Source organism: Ambystoma mexicanum, chromosome 13 (genome assembly GCF_040938575.1).
Source record: "Ambystoma mexicanum isolate Mex_15411 chromosome 13, UKY_AmexF1_1, whole genome shotgun sequence".
NCBI lineage: Eukaryota > Metazoa > Chordata > Amphibia > Caudata > Ambystomatidae > Ambystoma > Ambystoma mexicanum.
This window is the reverse complement of record NC_090938.1, coordinates 82,687,071-82,708,186: the sequence shown is the minus strand read 5'-3', so window position 1 is coordinate 82,708,186 and position 21,116 is coordinate 82,687,071. Positions and strand designations below refer to the sequence as shown.

The 21,116-nt window shown below is 45.6% G+C and overlaps 1 protein-coding gene across 2 annotated transcripts in view; it reads right to left on the bottom strand.

Annotated features, from left to right (window-relative positions):
* The window catches only part of CTTNBP2NL (CTTNBP2 N-terminal like), a 203,058-nt gene that overhangs the window by 8,103 nt on the left and 173,839 nt on the right, over window positions 1-21,116 (bottom strand). For both annotated transcript variants that reach the window (XM_069633322.1, XM_069633323.1), the window contains exon 4: window positions 5,473-5,580. In XM_069633322.1, the coding sequence (XP_069489423.1) occupies window positions 5,473-5,580 (108 nt within the window). The remainder of the gene's footprint in view (window positions 1-5,472; window positions 5,581-21,116) is intronic.

Below are 21,116 nucleotides of genomic sequence, written 5' to 3'. Positions count from 1 at the left end.
CCTCCGTCGGGGGGAGGGGCAATCTTGTCCTTATCTCCGAGCATAAATACTGAATCGCTGACAAAATGGCTGCCGAAGTGTCCTGCGGCACCAGAAACAACGGGAGCGAGGGCTCTTGAGGAACCTAGTCGGCAGCACCGTCGCTCTCGTCGGGATCCCTCCCGATGGGCTGGGCCTCCTCCACGACTTCGATGAGCTCTTCTTCAGAGGTCGTGTCCGTATCCACGATGGCCACCTGCCCCTCCTCCTCCCCCTCCTTTTCCAACGGGGACTTCGTGGGAGTCTTCTCAATGGGCCTGAAAGACTACTCCCTCCGGGGTGACATGGAGACTCTGGATCCTGCGGTCGCCTCCGCTGGCGTATCCTCCACAGGCTGAGCCAGGGCCGCTGCGACATACTCCATCGAGGTCTTAGCAGGGTAAATTAAGGCAATCGTCACCTTCTGTATGCCTGGGGCCTTCACCTTGGGGGGAGGGTCCGAGCCTCGCTCCGCCTCTGCCGGAATCTTCAAGATCGACCGGGGCCTCTCCAGAAGCTTCGCCGGGTTCTCTCACTTCCTCTTACCCGAGCCAGAGCGTTGGCTCGTGGTCGATGGCACCGGGGAGGATGCGCCCTGCCTGGCAACCAAGGGGCCCGACCGTTTGGGGCTCCCAGTGCCCGCGGACTCGCGGTGCTTGGCCTTTTGTTGGGCCCCCGTCGCCGGAGCGCCGTCACAGGACTTAGAAGACCGCTCGGACTTCTTTTTCTTCTTCTCGCCTGACGGGCTCTTCCCTTCCAGCCAGTTTGCGAGACAGAGGTGGCGATCCTTCATGGTCCACTCCGACATGTTCCCACAAAAACGCACAGTCCTTCTCCACGTGCGACTTGTCCTCATGGAGACAGTAGAGGCATAACGAATGCTTGTCCTCCTTGAACACATTCTGAAGCTGCCATCCAGGGCAGGTCCTGAACAGCTTCTCGGACGTCGAGCTTCCTTTCCCCTGGGCCATGTCCGGGGTAGGCCTCGGAACTTCTGGAATCTTCCAAAAAAGCATAACTCGACAAAATCTTCACTCTTGAGGGGCATAGAAAACTCTGAAACTGGTCCCCTTTGATCGTATGTATAAACGGTGGAGCTTGAGGCTCAATTTTTACCGAAAAATGAGAAAAAATCTCCTGAAAAAGCACGGAAACGCAGCAAAACCTCGAGAGCTACAGCACAAGGACTCCCAACACTTGAACGTGCGGTAAAAATCTGAGGATGGCTGCCAGAGGCGGGGCTTAGGGAGAGGGAAGTCATTGGCTGGGGGCGGTATGACCCAGAGACTAGTGATTGGTTACTACTAAGAAATACAGATCAGAAACGAAACTGACACTGATTTTTTCTATACCGAGGATTCCCGGCCTGACGACGGGGAATATTCATGAGCATGTGAATCCATACCAGACCCCATGCTGGAGAAATACAAATATAAATAAAATAAATACAAATAAATAATACATCTCCAACTTGGTTGAGCCTCTCGGGGTTCCTTTCCCCAAGCTTTAGGCCTCTTCCGGTTTCCATACACACAACTTAACATGCCACAGTTCTTTTTTCATTTCATAGGGAGCCCTTCTCCACATTCAAAAACACAAGTTCCATGGTACAGGATGTGCCTTTTCCTCCATTCCAACCTTTCCCCTATGCCATCGTTTTTCAAGGGGTAGGGGTTTTTCATTGTATTTCCGTGCCTTTCTCCCGCTCTGCTCTCATCCAAACGCATGCTCCAAGAGGGTCTCTCACATTCCCCATGAAACTCACCAGGCAGCGTCCCGTTGAAAGGCGGGTCGTCCTGGAAGTGCAGGGTTGAGGTCAGGGTCTCACCACCTGCCCCTCAGGCACCCTTTGGGTCAGCACTGGCCCCACGTGAACAAGCACTCTTTCAGAACTAGCCTGCAGAATGCAGGCAGTGGTTCTCCGGCTCCCTTGCAACACACTCACACTTCTCCTCCAGCCTGCAGCTCCTGCCTCTCTCCGCTCCTGGACTCCACCGGTCCAAACTGCCTCAACAGCTCGCGCCTTGTGTGCATGACCACACCTTTTATAGTGAACCAAACTGTCAAGTGGAGTCAGGTGTGAGTAGTTACTATAGAGTGCCTGACCCTGCATGACCATTAGTGGGACAACCAGAGTTCTTTCTAGGGTACGTTTTCCCTTACTTTCCCCCATGTTATTTCTATGGGTAATCTTCACTGAACTTAGTCACCTCCTCCTCATTGCAGTACTTGTTGGAAATGGGGTGGGGGAGATGAGGCGCGATTGTAAACACCCCACAAAAGCTGATGGAGAGTAGGGTAAGGTGTTTTTCAGTACTGGGGGGAGATACCATGTCTCATCTTCGGGTATCCACCTCCCAATCCCCCTGTGACCCTCCACTCAGGTGATCCTCCCTCGCTAGTCCACCCCCAGGGTCAGGATCCAAAGAACGATGGCCCTTGTCTGACCACCTGAATGGAAGATTCTGAGGGAGTGGGGGGAGAATACGTCAGGTTTCCACAAGGACTTTACGGTCTTCCCAGACATGACAGGGCGCTGACGTTGAAGGACATGGTCCATGGTGTGGGTCCTTTGTGGGGGGCTCCTTCGCCTCGTGGCTCCCCGCAAGGAACCTGATGTAGCTGCTTGCGGGCAAGGCAGGGCGGGACAAAGTTAGTATAATTCACAGTAGAAACAAAGGTTGATGCGGCTGCCATATTCCAATGGAGTTTTACCTCCGAAGAGCAGGATGCGGGCAAACAAGGTAATGCATGCATTACGTGGGGGGCGGGGGGGGTTGTGGTGCCGACTTGGAAGTCACACGCCAGTCCTGTAGGTCAGTGCACCCACAATGCATCTCTTGTGGTGAATGGGCCAGCAGGTCCCGACAAGGAAGTACACGTTCCTCTTTGTGGGTCCTTGAACCGGTGTAACTAGTGAGTTTAGTTAAACTCAATGTATTGACCTTGGAATGGTGAGGGGCTGAGTTGACCCCATCAAGGGAATCCTAATTGGGAACTGCAGGCTGGCCCGATGTGTGAGGCGAGTGCTTAACTCATCTTACCTCTAGATGGTACCACCGACTAGTCAAATTTAGGGATTCCCTAAACATCCTCGTGTGTATGAAAGCATCTGCCTACATGGATAACACCATTCCTGCCTACCCAGTTAAGCCCATTTCCAAAGCCATCTCAAAACTTTCCTTCCAATGGATTACATCTCATAGGTACCAATAATTTGATATCTGGCCAGGTTTCACACCACTGCTGCCACACATGGCCTACTCTTCGATTTATCACCCCATCTCCAGTTCAACTTTCCTGGAAAAGCGCCTTGAAACATGTGTAGCACCACAATAGCAAAAGCACCTTCCCACAGATCATGCCAATCTGGGCTCCACCTTTGGTGTAGCAGAGAAACCGCCACTCTGCAGGAGGTGAATGAAGAAGTGAACGAAGACTTGCGCGTGCTGCACATGGTGACCGCCATTTGCTTGCTCTTCAAGATCGCTCAGTGGCATTTCATACAGTCATTTATTGCGGTCCATTCTTGCCTGGTTTTGGTTGTGAGTGCATGTCATTCGGTGGTATTTTAGCTCTCCTATCTGGACTGCCTGAATTAGTCCAGCTGAAGTCCTTCAGATCTGATGCCCCCCTTTACCCCAAATGCCTTGTGGTGTGCTCAAGGAGGTTGATGCCACTTCATTTAACATCTACATGGAACTCCTTTGAGACGAGGTATTGGGCTCCGGAGTTGCTATCCCCCCACTACTATGACAAAAACACAACACCCTATCTTTGGGCGGGATCAATCAAGGGCATCCAGAGTCGAGTAGGATCTTCTCCAGAAGTTTGAGGTCAGGAAGACTTACCTTTCACTAAAACTCGATCTGTCGAAGACCGAGTTTATTCATCTCGCCCCTCCTTTTCACTCCCCTCCCTGCTCAGCACTGGTTTTCTGGTGTTACTACCATGGCATTTCGTCTACTCTGGTTTCCACTTGCAAATTCTTGGCTACTCGATTAACTTTGCTTAGTTTTCATTACACAGTGGTCTAATCACTACATCCGGTTGGTGTTTGAGCGCCAACATGCGCCTTAATGGACGTTTCATGTCCATAATTTAAAGAAATCATGGTGTAACAAACTCTTAGCATTCCCTTTGCTCCCCATAAGAAGAGATGAAAAGATTCTGCATTCCAGGAGATGGGCCAGCCTTCCAGGAGATGGGCCAGCTTTACTGATCTCCGGTCTAGCAGTTAAGTGTGCCTTAGTAAATTCCATCGCGATTTTTCAAAGACGAAAAGGGGCAAACACATTTTTGTTGGTTGCATAGAGAATACTACAAGATGCATTTGCTCCATTTACAATGTGACAAAAACAGACATCTATTTAATTCATCTATATGGCAGGCTGACACTACTTGTGGACATCACTAGTTGTAAACACAACACATGGTGCGTTAAGGAAGTGGGTTGTGGGAAACACAAGTACCAGGGCGCTGGATATTTTATATTAGTAGGTAAACCAATTTGGTTTGATATGTGGAGCAAAGGAAATGATCAGTCTGTGTCAACTCGAATGGTTCAGAGTGCTTGTTTTATTAACATCTATGGTGCCGACACAGGTTTTGACCCAAGCGGGGTCTTTATAAAGGCTGCAGAGGTTCAACCGTACTGCAATGAACAGATGGTCACGTGTACTCGATCACACAAACTGAAAAGCATGCTTTGTCTTTCAAACTTTTGTCTTGGTCTTAAAAGGCAGCGCTATTTTATTTGTAGCTTGATCAATGCAAGATAGGCCACTCTCATGGAAGCGGACGACCATATACGTGTTTCACCCTCATCGGGTATTATCAGTGTCGTCATGACGGTGCATGCACAAAGGAGGGCTGCGGAAGTGAGCAACCTAGAGAATTGGAATGGGGTACACTTAATAGCTTAGCTATTGGCCCCCCAAAGATTTACCACCTTAGCAAGTAAAAGGACAAAGATGTTAAAATTGATTGTTACATGCTGGGAACCACAGTGGGCAGTAATCTCAACAAGGAGAGATCGGACAAATCCAACTTGACAGGTGGAAACATTGATTGGTAATAATCAGGCCGGGATTGATGGGGGGTGAAGGGAGGGGGATGTTGATAGTGTAGGAAAGGGGGTGGTCAGTTGTAGGGTTCCTAGGGTACAGTTTTAGGTGCATAGAGTACAAGGGATTGCTTTATTTTCTCTTCTCCATTTAGGGGTTTTTGGTTTTTCCTTTCTTTGGATCTTTAACAGGGATATTGAACTACAACGCTGTACGCCAATTTTTGATGGTTTTGTTTTTCCATAAAAGCCAATTGAAAACATATACTTTAAAAAAAATGAGTCGTCATGAACATCCTTCGGGGATCCGGGATTTTTGACTCCCACATCTGACACCAAAGTAGAACTTCTCCAGGTCCAACATGCAAACATTGCATGCCAATACATACCTGCTGCAAGAGCCGTTCGCGTTCCTTCTCCAACATGTACATGACATCATCGCCCTCGGCAGTGTCTTGTGCATGCTTCTGCCTTTCATCTTCAAGGTCTTTGATGACCTAGAAGACATGAAAAGAAAGTGATTGACTAAAATGATCTATAATAATTATTAGAGACACTTTAATCCTTCCTCTACCCCTGGGACAAACACATATGTCCTATTTTCCGTAGTAATGCATTGATGTCCCAGCAGTTTTGCAGGTTAAACACACGGTTTTGCCCTCAAACCAAATAGGACATTCTTTAATTGAGGTTCAATAAGGATTTCTGATGGAGGTCGCAGAAGGTCTCAATTGTGAGACAGAGGCTTGTCAGCAGTGGAAGACTAGAGAGGGAAGATGGAGTGGCATCTACAATGTCTGGCATGGATAAACATCTACAGTGTGGAATGGGTCATGCTGCCAACGATGTTATTCCAAGTTACTGTTCTTAAATTCTGCAGTCAGGATCCTCTCCCTGTTCCTTGTATCAATGATTCTAATAGTCGTTTAGAATCATTGATACGAGGGACAGGCACACGATCCTGGATGGAATAACATAGTTGGCAGCATGACCCATTCCACACAGCAAATGCTTATCCATGCCTGTGTTTTTTCGTTGCACTCTGGGACATAAAGTTCTGCTAGTCTCATCATAAAACTCGGACTACAAGTCCCAGGATGCAAAAGAAAAAACGGCTTGGATAAGCACCTACAGATTGCAATGGATCATGTTGGCAACTCTGAAATACAATGGCCGGAAGATCTAAACGAGATTATGAAATTGGTACTTCCCCATTGTGTACATGTAGTTTTGCCCCCCAACAACAAAGCTGCTCTAACATGGTGCAAGAGAGCATCTATTCTGACATCTGGTTCACTGTCCAAGCCCCGTGCGATGGATAGGAAGGGCCAAATGAGTCCACAGTGCTATTGAGTGCAACTGCTGCTATCTCTACAAGTAGTATAGAAGTGGGCGTGGAAAACCAAAATAGTCAGCCGACTGCTAAAGGAAATACCGCCTTTCTTGCTGTATCCCTTTATTTTTGGAGTGGACCCTCATGGATGTTCCGTATTGGCTTTTTGGGTAAGGAAGAGGCATAATGGGTTAATGGGTCAACACCCCTCTAAGATAATGATACCCTGGTTTGCTTTTGCAATCTTGGCTGTATATAAATATTAAATTGATGCTACTCAGGGGACAGGTTTCGCATTCGTTTTCTGCCAGGTCATCCGCAAACACAAATTCAGTGTCCATCAGTCTTGGAGCCTGGCAACATTATTATCATTTTTTTTTGTATACTCATAACAAACCTAAATATCGCAGTGTCAGCAGCACATGGTCAAATACAATCATTTAATAACCACATTATAATACATTTCCGAAGACATAAAATATACTCATCTCTCATATCCTCCCCGAACCCCACACCTCACGCCTTCCAGATACCCCATCCCACAGACTTCCCCATAGCGTCAGACATTGTTGCCAGAACGTCTTCCCTCCTTTCTTCAGGTATACTCCTTTACCCTCCTCACCCATCTCATTCAAGGGTGTCCATTTCCCTCAAGGCAGTTCCAAGTCTGGACAAGAAGGGAGTTCATTTAGCACTTGACCCCAATCAAGTTCTCCTCCGGATCCCTTTCTGACCGCAAGATCTCCACCTCGGCCAATCCCCCGCTGCTGAATGTGTCACCTATTGTCTTAGGAGTTGACCATTAGGACATGTCCGCGATATCGCTATCCTATTTTGGCCAGCACCAATGGGAATGTCAATATTCCCTTTCTCCCAGAAACCGATCCCCATAGGTACCCAGACAGCGTCCGACTGTTCGAACCAAGCATTAGAGCAATTATCCTGGCCACCACCTCTTCCCAATAAGTTGCAATATTCGGACAGTACCACACCATATGTCAAAACCCTACTGAGTCCTCTCCGCACGTTGGACAACAATGAGGCAACTAAGGATCTATAGCGTGGAGCTTCATTGGGTCATACAAACCCTATGTAAATAGTTACAATGAACAAATCGGGGCATTTTGCAACACCCTTTTCACCTGTTTCGACATTCAGAGCCATTGCTGATCTGAAATCGCGAACACCACATTCCTTTCCCATTGTCCTGATCATCAGTTCCGCCGAAGGCTCCCCTTCTGCAACTCCTTCTATAGACTAGAAATCACCCCTTTCTCTTTACCCAGGGACAGCACTGTCTGTACTACCTATTCAGGTTCCGGTTCTTCTGGAATATTCTCCAACAATTCAGCCATTCTCCTTCCCACCCTAGCGTAGGCCAGACAAACGCTCTCGGTATGTCTTACTTCCTGGCCCATTGCTCAAAAGTAAGTAGTTGCTCTTCCATAAAAAAAAATTAAAAATATAATAATAAAATCACCCAGTTACGTGCATCCCTTAGTCCTCAAGGTCGCAAGGACCAAATCCCCAAGTGCTGCCACTATGGTCGCATCAGACCCTAAAGGTAAGTCTGCACTATACATTCCCTTGATCTTAAGCTTGGCAAGCAATTTCCTCCAGACTGAGTAGGGCGTTAAATACATTTGTGTCATGCCTTGTTCTCATAGAAATGAAATACCCATCCTATGGCTTGGGATAGTCCCAAACAAACCCTTTTATTTCACCTGTTGCAAAATGGTCCCAGCGTGTTATGAACTGTAATTGAGCTGCAAAAAAAAAAAAAAAATAGCTCAAGATCGGGGAGAGCCAACCTCCCCCTCCAGATAGAACTGCAGGAGTGTCTACAGAGCTACCCGACATCTTCCTGTGCCCCAGGGTAATTCCCCAATCTTAACGTCCAGCATCCTAAAAAGATCTGCTTGATCGCATACGGAATGTTGGCAAAGAAATATCAGATCCTTCCTATCAACGACAATGGCAGAGACTTCCAAAAACTGACAGCACCTACCATTTCCCCGTCAATGCCTTGCCCGTATTACGTCTCATCATGGAATATATGAATACACAAATATTTAAAGGATTCCAACTCTCATTTTATACCCCAGTAAGGGAGCGAATCTGTCTATCCCATAGACCCGCCAGAGGGAACAAACATTTTTTCTCATTAATCAGGAATCCCGATAATTTGCCCAATATTTCCATCAAAATTGGGATATTCTCTAGCAGATGGTTTACATTTAATAGAAAATCACCTGCATATAAGGATATACTATGGATCAGTCCCTATATCCTTATTCCCGACTCGTATATATTTTCTGAAGAATCCGGTCAGTGGCTCCAATGCAATTGCAAACAAAAATCGGGGACACCCCTGCCTAGTACCCCTCTCCAGCGTCCACCTGGAGGACACCCAGCTCCCAGTTTTAACCCTTGCCATCGGGCTCTCATAATCTAAGCCATTGTAATATACCTGGCCCCACGCCAAATGCTTCCAAAACCTTAAAAAGCCAGGCCCATTCTAGCTAATCAAATCCCTTAACCATATCTAACGAGATCACCGCCAGTTCCTCCCTTAATAACCGAACCCGATCCATGACGTGATGTAATCAACATAAATTCATGGCAGTGTTCCATCTCCCCATAAATCCACATTGGTTTGTGTTTACAAGTCCCGGCACCACCTTAGAACACCTCATCGCAAGGACCTTCCCCAGGACCTTTGCGTTCACATTTATCAGCGAGCTGGGCCGATACGAATCACTGTGATTCAGATCTTTCTGAGCCTTCAAAAATAAATCAAAACCGGCACCTCGATTCTGGGAGAATCCCCTTAACATAAGCCCTCTTTAGTCGAGGTACCAGGAGATTCAAGAATGTAGGCTCAAATTCAAATCGGGAACCATCGCTCCCGGGGGACTCAATCCTCTGCGTGGGCATAATAGCGCACAATAATTTGGTCTCCTCTATTGGTGGATCCAACTGATCTCCAGAACCATCCGATAATCTCGGCAACTGCTCTAAATACAACAAATCGGATGCCTCTGTGAGTATGTGCATTCATTGAACTGTTTATAGTACTCTCGAAACACCCCATTAATCCCCATGTTGCGATGTGCTTTGTCACCCTTTTAGTCATAGATATGAGTTGTCAACTGTAGAAGTTTCTGCCATAGCAGCCATGCAAACAACCAGCCAGCTTTATCCCCCTCCCCCGGTACCTGCAACAAACATTAGCTATATTCAAACTTGGATAGCCACTTGCAGCCCTTTATGATACTGCAACGGAAGAGAGGTCCTCCCCCAACCGCAATCTTTTAGCCATCTCCTCTCCCCCAATTGTTTATCCTTCAGTTCTACTTGACTTCAGGAACTACTCAGCATTTTTCTCACCGCCACCGATTTTGATATGCGGGGTATAATGAAGTCACTTGAGGCATCAAGTAAGTGAACATGCTTTATTTTGCTAACAGTTTAAGGGCTGCAGTCTTTCTTTACAAGCCTCTAAATGCCAAACCACTTCAGAACTAGCATTCTCACCAAGCATCATAGGTTTCTCAGATGTCACAGCCTGAGCTGTGAAGGATCCATCAAGCTGGTCATGATGAAGGGCTAGTTACACTATATAACACAGGGCCCCCTCATGGTCACTTTAAAAGCTTCCCATGATTACCCCTAGATCATCCACCAAGCCTTCATTAAGAGCACAAAAAAAAAGTATCCATCTTCACTTAATTTAGTCTGAAATGCTGTATCCGCCAAAGCCTCTGCCCTTAATGTTCAAAGTGGTATAGCGGTTTCTATTTTGAGCACTGAAATGAGAATGATCTGGAAAAAAAAAATCTCACCCAGGTATTCTGTATCCACGAAGCAGTGAAAGTATTCCCTTCCTATGAAAATATAATCTGGTCTGGTAAATGAGCCATGAACGCTCAAATAAAAAGGAGCATCCTTCCTCATCTCTATGAGAATCCCGCCACAATTCAACCAAACATAGGTCCGAAACTACCTTTGACAAAGATGCTATCCATTTAGATGGGTCCATAGTTCCCATCCTATCCATGTCCTGGTTTAGAAGGCAATTAAAATCCACTCTCCATATAAAGATAAAAGACCTATGACCCCCCCCTGCCCATTCTCCCCTCGTCCATTTTCAACACTAATGGAAAGTATTGCGCCCATCGTCTACATTCGGTGCATAGGAATTTGTAATACACTCAAATCTTCCAACCTACCCATCAATAGCAGGGTCCGACCCTCTGAAACTCGCACCTTTTTCTATATGTATTGGAACACGCTTTTCTATCTATAAAGGCATGGTATCAACCGTAAGCAGACAAGTGACCACAGTTCAAGGTAGTTTATTGAACTTCAATTGGGTTTGAAAAATGCCTGTCTGATCCTAAATCTAAAGATGGGAGCAAGCTACGACCATAAAATAATGACGCAGTCCTAGTGGTGTCTTGTCAAATAAAAGGGCTTATACTAATAAACCTATTGCCAATCCTTATCTCTGAATACAAATAGGGTGGGAAACAATGTTGTGCAAAAAAGTGTTTGAAAGGATAGGTCGGGATATTCAAACCATAGGCTTCCTTTCCCCACGTTTTCAGCACGGGACAAGGTGGCACACTTGAGCTTAGCACAGTCTTTGGCTTCTCTAGCATGAGGGTGAAGTTCAAAACCTAAACATCGTGGCCTGCTATGCAAAAGTCTCTTTGCCATTCAAAGTCTCTTCTTTCAGAGGTCTTGATGCAACATACAAATTTAATTTCCTTGTAGTATTTTGCATGTACACAAGTTTCTTAGGATTTTCACTATTCACTTCAGACCCCCCTCTGTCGGGCTCAGATCCACTTTGACACTAAATCTTCAATCAGTCTACCTACGGTAGTAACCAATTAACCCTAAGAATACTCCGAGGTCTCTTGTTTTTTAGGCCTGTGGGGTTCTAGGACAGCGTTTACTTTTTCTAGTTGGGCGTGGACACTGCCATTCCCCACAAAGCAGCTCAGGTATTTCATGGCTGAGTGAGCCAGCTTACATTTGGATGGATTGGCAGTTAAGACGCCTGGATGGCTCATTATAGTAAAGAGATGGAAAAGATGGTCTTCCCAAGTTTAACTATAAATGACTATGTCGTCAATTTAAGCCCCACAAAAATCAGAGTAGGTCTGTAAAATCCTGTCCATAATTGGTTGGAAAGTGGATGGGGGCCCGTGTAAGCCAAAAGGGAGGACTTTGAAATAGAATAGTCCCAGGGGCGTAGAGAAAGCTGTCTTCACCTCATCAAGCCCATGTTCTTGGACCTGTCAGTACCCCTTGCTCAAGTCTAGCATTGATCAGAAGGTTACATTTCCAAGCTTATCAATCAATTCGTCAATGTGTTGCATGGCATAGGCATCAAAGTCGGAGATGGGGTTACCTGACGCAAGTCGATGCAAAACCACCAGGAGTGATCAGGTTTTGTGACCAATACAATAGGGGAGGACGATGGGATTGAAGAGGTTTTGATAATATTTGCCCTTAGCATTTTGTTCACTTCCTCAACTACCATCGGTCTATAGGCTTCCAGGAGTGTATAGGGTTTCAAATGGACTACTTTTCCCTTTGGAGTTCTGATAGAATAAGTGCCTTGCACTCACCCTGGTTTCTCACAGACTACATTGGGAATGTTGTGACTAAATCATTTAAGTCTTCTTGTCGTTGACTAGATAACTTAATTCATTCAAAATGATCTATTTCCTCTAGTACCAAACAAGACAGTATTGTGGCAGTGGAAGGATTTTCCTTCCACTCTTAAGAGATTTATATGGTAGAGATGGGTCTTTTGTTTCGGGCAGGTTGAGCTATTTTATAGGTATAGGCCCACGTTCATTCTAACATTTCATATGGCCCAGGCCACTTTGAGACAAGTTTATTTTCAGATGTAGGTAAGAGGACTAAAGCCTTTTGTCCTACTGAAAAAAGATCTTAAGTTTACCTTTTTCTCAATGTTGAACTTTTGTTGTGCTTGGGATCTTTCCATTTTGAGTATAGAGTAGATTCCGAAAAAGTTCCACATGCTCTTGCAATGAGGCAGCTTTTTGTGAGAGGGGAATATGTGCCTCTTCTCTCTCTTCCCAGGTCTCCCGGTGCATGTCTAGGGCATCTCTTGGCTCTCTACTGTATAGTAGTTTGAAAGGAGAGAATCCGGTTGACACCCAAGTGGTCTTTCTTACTACAAATAAGGCCCAGGGAAACATGCAATCCCAGTCTTTCTCGTCCTTGTCTACCAATTTTCTTAGAATCGGCTAAAGTGCCTGTTAAATATTTCTACCAATCCGTCCGTTTAGGGTGGCAAACTGAGGTTCTTAAGGAGGTAGTATGAGCATTTCCTTGACTTTAGCCAAGAGTTTTCTCATTAAATTGGATCCATGATCCGTTAATTTCCTTGGGAAAACCAACCGTGGAAAAATATGGCAAATGTTTTAAAATCTGTTGAGTTGTGTTTTTCTGCATGGGCAATGATTCTGGGTATCAGGTAGTGTAATCAACGATTCCCAGGACATATTTGTTACCTAGTCTAGAGGTTTCCAATGGCCCAATGATATCCATCCCAATCCGAGAGAAAGGGTATGGGTAAAGGGTTCAGAGCGGCAGGCTAGGGAATATGCGTACTGGTTTTCTGACATATTTCACATGCCTGAATGAAATTCTTTATATCAGCATGGATACCTGACCAGTATAACTTCCCACTGATGCGTGCCTGGGTCTTAGTTTGTCCTAAGTGTCCCCATGTCAAATGAAAATGTGCAATCTCTAACATGATCTGGGTTTTGGGGATTACAAACTGAGTTTTACTTAGACCTTCTGTGGCGGTCTCTTTTCTGTACAGTAACCCTTCCTTTAGGAAGAAAAAAGGACTTCCCTTTTCTAATCCTTCCCCTTCAGAAATTACTTGCAAGAAAGCCTCTGCGAATGCTGGATCATTTTGCTGGGCGATGGCTAGGTCGAGAAGGATGGTATGTCCTTCTTCCTCCCCCCTCCCCCCTCCCCCATTCCCCATCCCCCCCATCAGTGGTAGATGTTCATCAGCTTCCCCCAAAGCCTAGGCTACCTCCGTTCTTTTTGGTTCACCCTTTATAAAGCGGGGAAATGGAGCCTTTTCTAGAATTCCCTGTGCACTTTTGTCCCGTTGATGTAGTTCAAATGGATTTTCGCCATAGTTCTGTAGGAGAACCCTTAACTCCCCCAAAAGTCAGGATTTATGACGCCTGCTAGGACATCCAGACTGAACTTCCAGGCCAGGCCAGATTTTGGAGCCAATCCTATATAATACCCAGGAGGGGTATTAAGATTAAGTCTATACGAAAGATTCTTCTTTTCCCTAGAGGGATAGTAGCCTCTCTGCTGCTAAAGATATCAAAGCCAATGGATTCTTTTGTGGTGATAGAGGGATCTGAGGCTCTATCTTCAGGAATTTTGGGGTTCCCCAATTTGTCTCAATTGAGTCCCATCCCACGCTTGACACGACATGTAAGAAAGGCATGGTATCAACAGTAAGACACACAAGTGACCACAGTTCAAAGGGTTTATTGAACTTCAATTGGGTTTTAGAAACGCCTATCTAATGCTAAATCTAAAAGATAGGAGCAAGTTACAACCATCAACGCAGTCCTAGTCGTATCTTGTCAAAATAAAAGGGTCTATACATACTAATAAATCTATTGCCAATCCTTTCCTCTAAATACAAATAGTGTGGAAAACAATGTTATGCAAAAGTAAGTGTTCAAGAAATGATATGCCGGGATATTCAAGCTGCAGACTTCTCTTGCCCTCGTTTTCAGCATGGGACAAGTCGGCACACTCAAGCTTAGCACAGTCTTTGGCTTCTCTAGTGGGAGAGTGCAGTTCAAAACTTCAACATCATGGCCTTCTATGCCAAAGTCGCTTTACCATTCAAAGTCTTTTCTTTCAGAGGGCCTGATGCAACAAACCAAGTTCATTTCCTTTTAGTATTTGTCATGTACACAAGTTTCTTAGGATTTGCACTATTCACCTTGGATCACCCTCTGCCGGGCTCAGACCCACTTTGACACAACATCTTCAGTCTCCCTCTGACCAATGTATCTACTTTAACACAAATCTGCTTTAACACAAAGCTTTCAATTGATCTCCCTCTGACGGCTCGGACTAACTTTATCTACTTTGGCATAAACTTTCTTTACTGTATCAACATCGAAGACTTTCGATTGTGCACAGGATTTTGATGGACCCGTTGCAAGACCACTTCGATTTACAATTCTTTGCCTCTTTCAATTTTACCAACCCTCAGCTGGATACCTTACAGAGACCTTCAAATGAGCGCACACGCGGTGCCGGACCACTGTCAAAAGGTATTGTATCATGGTTTCAAAGTTCAATAACTAATCTGCAGCTCAACTTTACCAGCGTCGGTTATCAAAAGTGCTTCAAACCATGTTCGTTCCAGCATTCACCATACAATGTTACCACCTGCAAACTTGGCTTCAACACAGAATGGTCTTTATCGTCTCCCCAACTCACCGGCTCTGTTGATTTTACTGTGGCGTTGCTTTGTTCCTGGAGCCAAGGGCAGTACCATGGCAGCTGGCAATTCTGCCCGTCTTCATTATCGATGTGGGAAGGCCCTAATGCAGGATTCTTCCGTCTGGTTTACCGGTCTTACACCTTCTATTCTCGAGGTTTCACAATAGTGACGGTTCCCTGTTGAAAGCGTCAAATGAACTTCCCTCCTTGCGACCTCCTTCTGTCTTGCCGCCATTCTTCTCTCGTTAAATTGCCATCTTGTGTGCTCTCATGCTCCACCTTTTATCTATTTGGGGAAGTGTAATGGAAGTCAGGTGTGTGTGTGTGTGATGGTCAGTAATTGCCTGACCATCGTACTGGGACACGTCAGGTATACCGCTCGGGTCTGTTTTCTCTCATAGTGGGTAGTCTGTGAGAAAGTGTTCATGTTGTAAAGGGGGTGCGGGTGACCTTCTAAATATCTGACCTGGTAGTATGGGGTAAAGGTGTTAAAAGGAAGGGCATACTGCATCTCACCATCCAGTGTCCCACTCCCACACCCCGAACACCTCTTACCCAGGTGATCCTCCCGCACTGGTCCACCCTCAGGAACTGGATCCAAAAGCGATGGCCATGTCTTGGTCACCTGGATGACAGATCCCGGGGGACTAGTGGGCGAAATACCTTCAGGTTTATCACATATCCATACAAAGAAAACCCTGCTTAAGAGGAGTAAGATGAGCTGAAAGTCAGCCACCCCGCCCCCATTTACATCTCAGTTCTTCCAAATATGGCCACAGTAGTTTCCTACAATAATGCCACTGTATCCTCATTTAGTTTCAGAAATTCCACATCCCTATTTTCATCTTAATGTGCCCCATATGCCAAACATGATCTCTAGCATTACCTTGTCATATGTCCCCTCCTATATGCGGTCCCATCGCCCCCTCTGCTCCAACATGCCACTCCTATATAACAATCCTTGTGGATCTATCGAAAACCCCAGCGTACACCCCCCCTCTCATCCACCCCACCCAAAAACATGATTAAATAGTACCTTGAACCAGCTACAATGCAGTGACTGATCCATCTGATTCCCACCTCCCCCTTCCAATCCACCCAAGGATAAGTGGACATACATGACCTAACTGCCCCTACATCGTTATCACACCCCAACAATACTTGCACTGATTAGCCACCACAAGGGAATTAAATTCCCCATTCCCCATCATTAATGGGCATCAAAATACAATGGGTGCCACTGTCCTGGAGCCCCTACCAACCTCCCTGTGTGCAATGATCCACAGTAATCATCCTCGTCGTCGTCCAAGACCAGGACCTCCCAGCTTCCCGGACCTTATAGATCTTAGAACAACACTCTGGTCGTCCAACATCATCACCATCTGTCCTGTACGAATATCAAATCAGTGGGTCCCTCTGTGGTTCTAAGAAACTGTTCCACCCGTCTAATCACCCCAAAAAAAACCTTCACATCTAACCGTGGTTAGTATCTTTCGCTCCACCCAATGCTGATGTCCTTTCCTACAATGCCATGCCCACGTGCACTCCCTTCTCTTTCAGACCATTCTTCAAGGATCTAGTCTCCAGCCAGCTCCACGCCTCTTCAGCAGAAAGAAAGAAATTAGATTTCTCGTCTGGCAGTACTTTCAGTCTCGTGGGAAAAACATCATGCAGTTTGTATTTTCTTCCCTCGTATTGCATCGATAGATCTCCCCTGCTTCTGAAATAATGGTGTAAAATCCTTGAATTACAGGATCCTGGTGTTGCCCAATATAATGTTGTCCATTTTGGGGTGCCCAATGTAGGATTGCAGCTCTATCATGAGAATTGAGCAGTTGGGCCCTCTGCTGTGCTCCTGGTGGAGGTGCCCTTCCTGGCAATCAGTGCGCTCTCTCTGCAGTGAATAGTTTGGACAGTCCCCTAAGACGTATGGTCTCCAAAAACTATTTCTCCACAAACAAGTCCACACTATGACCCTTTTCTCCCTCTGGCACACCCACCAACCTAATCTTACACCTCCAGGACCTCCCTTTGACATCTTCCAGCCCTATCCTCCAAGGCTCATGTTGCCCCTGCCAGACCCTTCTCCTGGCTCTGGGTTTATAGTCATTGCATCGAATTCCTACAATCGACATACCATTCCATCTAAAAAGAATGCACCGAAATTTTTTTGTATTAAATGCATTTTATGTTTATTTACATTTTTTATGGGGGTGCCCCTCCCAACCCCCCCTTTCTTTAACCTTTAAAACCCATTATAATTAAACTGAACACTTTACCTTTAAAAAAAAAAATGCATTCTATGCTTTTTTTTCTGATGCAATTTTTTCAATGGTAAGGCATTCGATGCAATGACCAGATACCCAGGCTCTGTATCAAGGCCAATCGCATCGTCCACATAACTGAAGTGCTGTTCCATGACAGTGACCCTTTCGCACACCTTCAACAAATCCGCCCGTACCAGCGATACACCCACTTCTTGGATTTTCCCCCTCTACAGCTATTCTAGATTCCTGAATTGCTGCCAAGATATCATCAATTGTAACACCAACAGTTGCCTTGTGCCGGTCATCATCTCCATCAACCTGCGCTGCCCCATGTCTGCCAAGTTCATTCTTGGCGCCCACATAGTGTTCCATCTTCTGTTGTCTTTTAACCATAGTGACGCTCCAATGTCAGGCAAAGTGACCACATAGCAGTAATCCTCTCTCAATTGCCCCAATTCTCCCTGGACTCCAAGCAGGGCCACAAACTACTGTTTCCAAAAAAAGGGAGCTTGCACAATCATATCCTCCAAGGGTCAAGAGTATGGGGCTTGAGCCTGTTCTACACCTCCTGTTCCAACGCTGCTGGCTTATTTTCTCTGCAGGGCCCTCCTCCATGGCTTGCATCAAGTCCATTGCCTCTTCAACTCCTTCAGTTCCTTCCAGGACTACTCATTCTCTACATCACCGATGCAGTCCGGTCCGCTGGGCACCCATGCTCACAGAGGTGAGCTTCCCTCCTCAAACTTAGCAGGCAGCCTGCAGCCAGTTCTCAAACGGTCCATGAAATGATCAGTCCATTCACACATATATAAAGATGGCGGCCGTCACTGTTCTCTAGTGGCAACCACCTCAGTCTCTGTCACTGTTCCCCAGCAGTCATTTCAGTCTCACCATCAAACTGCAACTCCTGCCAAACGCGGATACCAAGTTTTCAGTCACAGGTAATTGGCCAGGTATCAGTGTGTGTGTGTGTGCAACTGTTCCTACTCTGCCTGCCCTTTTCAAGCACTCCCCTTCGGTTCTCCTCCTCCAGTGTGGACCCTATCAAAGCAGGACTTTTAAGATTGTGCATTTCTGATCCTATGCAGGTGTGCATGGCGGCAGCTCCCAGCACCATGATCGCAGCCAAAACCTCTTCTCCTATCCTACAGGCAGCACCCGTCGGTCCTCCGATAATTCGTTCGGCAGGGAGAAAACTCTTGCCACTCGACAAAATGGTGACCAACTCCGATAACGAAGGATCTCTGCCACGGCTCTGATTTTTGCTACTTTTTCTGGGCTCTGATGTACTCCTTCGTAGTCAGACAGTCATGCTTGCTACACTGCCTCAAAATTCAGTAGTTAACACCGAATAGTAACAGGATATCTGACAGTCACAGAGCCCAATCTCTTCACGTCCTCATAGAACGGCTCCTGGCAACGCCACCCAGCTTGACAACATTATGGATTTTCTTTTTTACTTCTTAAAGTTGCACATCTGCACCATCAAATTAGTTTTGTACGGTGAAGTCTTGGATGTCCGGAAATCCTACTGTGTTAAAACTTTGCTGCAGAGTTCCTAAAATGCAGCCGATGTAACTCCATTTCCATTAAACCCGTCATTAAACCGATGTCAGTGAACTTGTAGTTAAGACTGCATATTTTCCTAGATATTCAACAACAAGAGTATTTTTCCATTTTTTCCAAAATAATAATCAAATAAAAAACGTGAGGGTTAAAAAATAAATAAAGTCAGCATATCGAAAAGTTGCACAAATAACCTGCCCCCAAAATGGCAATAACCCCTGCGTCAGGAGGGGATCGGGGACAGACATGGCCGATAACGGCCCGCCAGACCGAGCCCTGGCATTACCGCCCATGATCACCACCACCCCCCCGCCCCCGAGAAGGGGGTGATAAACCAGTTTACATTTCAAATAAAAATCAATGTGAAACGCGCAGCATGCAAAAACCAAGATGGCTGTTGCTATAGGACAAGGGGAATTGTCCCTTTTCTATTTCCATGGCTGCCACGGTTGGGAGGAATGCTGGGCTTGGTGCACCAAGCTGCGGACCAGCAAGTAAGTTGGGCAAGAGGTAGGGAGTGGGGAAAGGAAGCTGGATCTCTTTGGGGGTGGGTGACAACAGGGAGAGGCTCACGGTTGTCTCCTCACAATCAAGATAGCGCCACCCGGGGGGGGGGGGAAGGGCATCGTGTGGCTGGAAAATGCAGGTGGTACACTAGGTTTTCTTGTCCACATTTCAAGCAACCTGATCGGCTGAGCGCCTAAAGACCTGCAGTAATAGTAGGTGCTATTACCCCGCACATTGGTATTCAATTGACGGCCCTTTGCCAGGATTCAAACATGTAGAAAGCAGGCCGGCCTGATGTCACAGGGGAGTGATTCAGGGACCTAGGAAGCACATTTTCAACATATGCTCTATGACAAAAAGGAAAATGAACGAAAAATATGTCTGGCTTAAAACCACATGAGAGTACAGAACCAGTGCCACAGTTGCGCCTTTTTTCGGATGTATGCTATGAAGTGAAGACATCTCTCTCCCTAAAACATCCAGAGAATGGGAACCAGAAAGACCAAGGCTTCCAAGGATTGTGGTGCATTTATAATAGGACTTCCAGCTCTGGAGCCACAGAAGTATTTGCAAACATGCAAATGGCATTATTTCCCCTGCATGTCGTTCCATTTTGCCAGTCGATATCCAGAGGTGGCAACGCCAAGCCTAAAAACTGCGTTTTGGAGCTGGGTGTGTATTGGAGTGTCTATGTTTAGGCATGCATACATGTGCATAGACCAGCCCATGTAATATATTTGGCCATGCTACCTTGTATGCTGGGTTACACTGTTATTTGTTTGCATGCTACGCAGTGGCATAGTGTTGTTACATGGCTCGCTATGCCATCTTCGCTATGCTATGCTGCGTTAGGCTATGCTGCGTTAGGCTATGCTACATCATCATGTTCAAGCTGCGGGCCATGCTCTGCAAGGTCTCTTTAGTCCATGCGTTTTGTTCTCAAATGGATATTTAGAAAAAAATAGATATATACTTGGACATTTGGGATATTTTCAATGCGTTTTACGCTTGAGGTATACCCCCTCCCCCTTTTTTTCTTCTTCGCTCTTTTTTCTCTTTTTTATTCCTTCTTCCCTTTCTTTCTTTCCTCCCCCACTTCCCTTCTTTGCTTATAGATAATGGTTACTGTTGCACTGTTTTGGAATTGATTTACCTTTGTTTACTTGCTTGTTTTTACTTTGTTGTGGATTGTTATCAACTTGAAAATGTCAATGTTTTGTGGAAGGAAACCAAATCCCCCTAATAATGCCAACATCCTTGAAGGGGACCTCTCAAAGATCAATACAATCTGAAATTAAAAAAAAATAATAATAAAAAAAATAAGGAATACATTAAAAGCACAATTGCCTTTCTTTAGCTTTTAGGAGGTGACCCTCATGCCGGTTTGGACTCCCACTTTTCCCTCATTGCATTTACACAACTATGCTCCACCCTTCTGTTTCTCCTATTTTAATTAATTGCCTCTCATCCCAATTGCAATCTTCTAACAAAACAGGATTCTTTTTTTATTTTGTTTTAAAAGGAATTTGTGCGTACTTTTATTTTTATTTATTTTTCACATTTATTCACCATTATTTGGGACATGAATTCACTGTTTTGGTAGCCAGTTAGGTCCTAATACATTAGGTTATATTATGTCATGCTTTTCTATGTCATTTCATATTAAATGTCAAATATCACGCACTTTGGAGTAGCCATAAGGAGTCGGGTAGCGCTCCTGAAAAATGTGAGCAGCATCCAAATTAGGGAAAAAAGGGCAAAGGTCAAAAAAAGACTTGCAAATGTACACTGGTAAGCAGTCACTACACCAATG